This window comes from Sycon ciliatum, chromosome 3 (assembly GCF_964019385.1).
Source record: "Sycon ciliatum chromosome 3, ocSycCili1.1, whole genome shotgun sequence".
NCBI classification, from domain to species: Eukaryota; Metazoa; Porifera; class Calcarea; order Leucosolenida; family Sycettidae; genus Sycon; species Sycon ciliatum.
The window spans coordinates 303,701-307,967 of NC_088645.1; the positions used below are offsets into that span (position 1 = coordinate 303,701).

At 47.0% G+C, this 4,267-nt stretch overlaps 1 protein-coding gene across 1 annotated transcript; it reads right to left on the reverse strand.

Moving 5' to 3' along the window:
- Positions 1-1,044: 1,044 nt before the first annotated feature.
- Positions 1,045-3,023, reverse strand: LOC135813184 (uncharacterized). Its single transcript, XM_065326396.1, has one exon. The coding sequence runs from the start codon at positions 2,925-2,927 to the stop codon at positions 1,734-1,736; it is 1,194 nt and encodes a 397-aa protein (XP_065182468.1). The 5' UTR covers positions 2,928-3,023; the 3' UTR covers positions 1,045-1,733.
- Positions 3,024-4,267: the final 1,244 nt, after the last annotated feature.

Here is a 4,267-nt window from a genome sequence, read left to right on the forward strand (position 1 = left end):
ACCTGTATCTTCCCTGGGAGATTCACTGCGGCGAAGAACGCCAAAAACAGTCTGCATTGTGTGCAACACTGTCCCCGGGGAAAATTGTGATTCCGCGGCCGGGTTTTTTTCCGCGTTTTTTTGCGATTTTTTAAAAGACCGCATTTTCCGCGATTTTCCCGCTTTTCTTGAACTTTTTTGTTGCACTACACGTACACAGGCAGGCACAGTGGGTTGGTCAAAGACCATGATTGAGATACGAGAGGTACCTGGTTCAAGTCCTGCCTGGGAGCGGTTTTTCCAGCCGTGCTGCTACCCACAGTCAACTGGGAACTTGTGACCAGGCACAAGGGGTACATGGATGCAGCTAATGGGGTCGTTTTCGGCACTTGTGCCAGTGGTTGTGAGACTTATCCACTCACCCCCACCGTTAGGCGCTGCATCTGCCGCTAGGGTTTATCGGGTGTTAGCGGCCGTCGTGAGTTCCCTTCGGGAACAGACACGATAATTTACTTTTCTTTTTTTTTTACACGTACACACAGTGCACTGTTCGGTCAGCAACGTCTCATCGTGGCGGCTTTGTACTCAAATATGACGAGTGCTTACACCAGAGACTTGTACCTGATTGATTTCACTACATACTCACTGAAAATTGCCTCATATCAACTGCAAACTTGCCGCCGTGAGATGATATCAATAATATTCACCGCATATTTACCGCAAATTCACCGCAAATTATGCCATATTATGCCGCGTTTTTTGCGATTTTTTCCGCGATTTTCCCCGGGGACAGGCAACAGTATCGGTGATCAGCTGTGCTGCAGTCAACGGTCATGTAAGGGAAATTGACGTCTTACCGCTCAGCTGCGGTACAATAATCCACTGCGCACGGATGCGTTAAATCAGGACATGTTGGAATAACTGTACACATTGGACGGTGAAGACAGAGAGACATGTACGCATGCTTACAACCCCCCTGTACCCCCCCCCCCCTCCCTCCTGTACCCCCCCCCCCCCCCCCTGTACCTCAGAATGATTCCAACGAATTCTAAGAGAAACCAAGTGTGACTTTGCGACCGAGATAACTGAAGTATTTTGAAATATCTCGTCCTGCGTTATGTTAGTAAAGGTAACCATAGAGCCCAGCAATATGGGCACGTCGATACGGGGAAAGAGCAGAACAGAGGGAAAACCAACATAGGCAAGGGATTGAGCCAGGGGACTGAGCCAGGGACAGGTGTGTGTGTGGGGGGGGGGGGGGGGGGGCTGGAACAAGAACAATTCCAAAGAGGCATGTCGTGTAACTATTCGGGGAGTTACTTCCAAGAATTTTGTGAGGTGATGACAGCAACAAAATATACACAATCGACGTGATAGTATAGCCAATTTGGATTGGTAGATGGCGAAGAAAAACATTACCCTAGAAATATCCACTGCAGAAATATCCACTTCAGAAATCGAAATAAAAATAATGAACCATACTTTACGAACTCTTCTGATTGATAATAATATGAATTTAAAGTTGTTGCGCCCTTGGCAGTAATTGTAGACGTGAATGGCTACTCCAGGCAACGGACACACACACTCCAAATAAACTATACAACAAGAAATATCTAGCCTTTCACAATCATCAATTACGATTCATATGCCGTTGAGGCAAAACCACCTAGAATGAAAAATACTATGCCGTGCAATATGGCCGGCAGCCAGCATGCTGAGAAAACGCTCTAACCACTCCATGCTGAGGAAGGGGCCTAACCACTCCAGGCAATAGTTCCCTTTTTGGTTTTAGCATTGAATGCTACAGATGTGCCAGAAGCAAATTTTCTTGCCCATACTTGACTCTCCACATCGTAGACTGCATCAGTAGCTGGATCACCCAGGGTACTTCCTAACAGTTTGTCATCCCAGTGGCTATCAAAGCTTGCACCGTTCCAGCCACCGGCACCAAAGTAATGATACTGACCAGCACCGATGAGAAACGCTGCTACCTCATTCTCATTCACACCACTAAAGTGACATTCGACAATCAGCGGCCTTCCTAAATCTTTCGATAGCGCGCTGATATTCCGCAGCATAAGAATAGTCTGATTGTTAGCCGCACATCCTTCATGCAATATGGCATCGATGTATGTACCAATCTCAAATGGTTCCTTACCCAGTAAAAGTCCACCATTGAGTGCACTGCGTGTTGTGTTCATCATGTCAATCTTTGCTGCATTCCACTTGATAGCGTAGTCAGCTGCGATATGTGGTACCTGTACCGAGCCACTGTCCGCCGCTCGTGATTGCGAGCCATCACAGCCACAGCCGTCGACATAGCCTGACTTGGTCATATTCAGACACATCTGTGTCCAGTATTCCTGTACGTATGGCTTCACATAGTCGTAGACATGAAGATGGCAGTAAGACTCGATAGCCAAGTCACCAGATGTGTTACGTAATAGATAGTCGACATGAGATTCGAGAAACTCTGAATGGCGACTTCTGATGCAAAACTGGTTGGCATTATCAATGGCGGATGGATTCAGGGATTTATTAGAGTAGATACGAAACGAATCAAACCATACGTTAACGTTGATCTCCGGATTGGCAGTCTTGATCTGCTTTGCAGCTGCCAGCATAGCATCGTCCTCATACGTGTAGTCTGATGCTTTGCAACCTTGCCATTTCTCAATGGTCACGATCGGGAATTTCGTTATGATCTTCATTGCACTCTCGGGAAACGTCAGCGAGTTCAAGTAACTGGAATGGAAGAACGCAGGGACTGTCTTCCAACTGAATGCAGGCAGAGGAGTACTATCTCTTGAGGATATGCCTTCAGCCGATGTGACTGAGTCACTAGTGAAAGTACTCACAGCAAGACACGCTACTAGGAGCTGGACAACAGTCGTCGTCACAGTCACAGTAGCTGGCGGTGCCCGGCGATTCAATAGTGAACACGCCATCCCTAAATAACAGCACCAATTACAACTCCAGAATGAACTACAAACTAATTTCAATACAGTTAATGTTCAACGAATAACAAATTCCTGACATATTGAATCACTTTACTTTTTTCATAGCCATAGCCATAAGGCTGTAGCCTGTGTGACGTGTGTAGGTCTACGTGGTGCATGCACTGGTACAGTGGTACGAACCTTTTCGTGGATCCAGATTTTGGTCCGGGCGCGGGGACCGGGGTGTTCTCCTGTACACGTACTGTAGTCTGAATGAAGACAGTACTATCGCTATCATCAGTAGTTCTGACATGTCACATGACAATCGACATGGCAACAGCGAATCCTAGCGCGACTTGCCGTGCTTTGAATCAGCCACTGAAGACCTGTGAGCGCTTGCAGGTCTCCGATTTTCCAATCGGAGCACGCCCAGGCGTGCTCCGATTCAGCCATCAGAGGCCGCTTTTTTTTTTTTTTTTTTTTTTTTTTTTTTTTTTAGGCGGGAGTTTTTTAGGCGGGAGTGGAGCGCCGGTATGAAAGACTAAGTGCATAGTGCATTATGGTTGAAGAATGCAGATGTGCAGGGACTTGCTACAAGTGCTTTGTTAGTTTGATGTTGAAAGTGAATAAGTGGTGGTTGTGAAGAATAACAGGACATGTCAGTGATTCAAAATTTCGCCCCGACATTGATGAGTACATCGCAGCTTGTGACCCAACAGTGCAATCCCCAACTCACCAACGGTCTCTGATGCAGAAAGCTACGAAGACCATCAACTTTTCCGGAGCTCAGTTTGGTGCAAACTGCAATGTTCACCTGCACCTGTAGGCTGTAGGCTGTAGTCACTGCGAAGAAGAGAAGCTGAACTGACCTGGTTTTTAGCTGACTAGACCGCCCTTGTTTTATCTCTGTGTTGTGACTGTGTACATTAGTCATTATGTAACATGTCTGAAGTACTAAACTGGCGACTACAAAGTAGTTGTGTTCCTTGTCTGGTCTAGTGTGCGTGCCTTGAGTAGGTACTAGGTATGTGTGAAGTACTACATGTAGTAGTACTAGTAGTACGAAGTAGTTCGTGCAATGCATGTCAGAAATGGTATCAAAGCATTCGTACTCGGACTCAAGTGCTAGAATCGGAGCCCTCCGCGCTAGCGCGCGTCGGGCTCCGATTCCGCACTTTCGTCCTCGTACTCATGCTCGATTCCATACTTCTGACATGTCACATGACAATCGACATGGCAACAGCGAATCCTAGCGCGACTTGCCGTGCTTTGAATCAGCCACTGAAGACCTGTGAGCGCTTGCAGGTCTCCGATTTTCCAATCGGAGCACGCCCAGGCGTGCTCCGATT

Bases quoted from the DNA above. Each gene is read 5' to 3' on its own strand.
- LOC135813184 (XM_065326396.1), bottom strand. From the start codon at position 2,927: ATGGCGTGTTCACTATTGAATCGCCGGGCACCGCCAGCTACTGTGACT.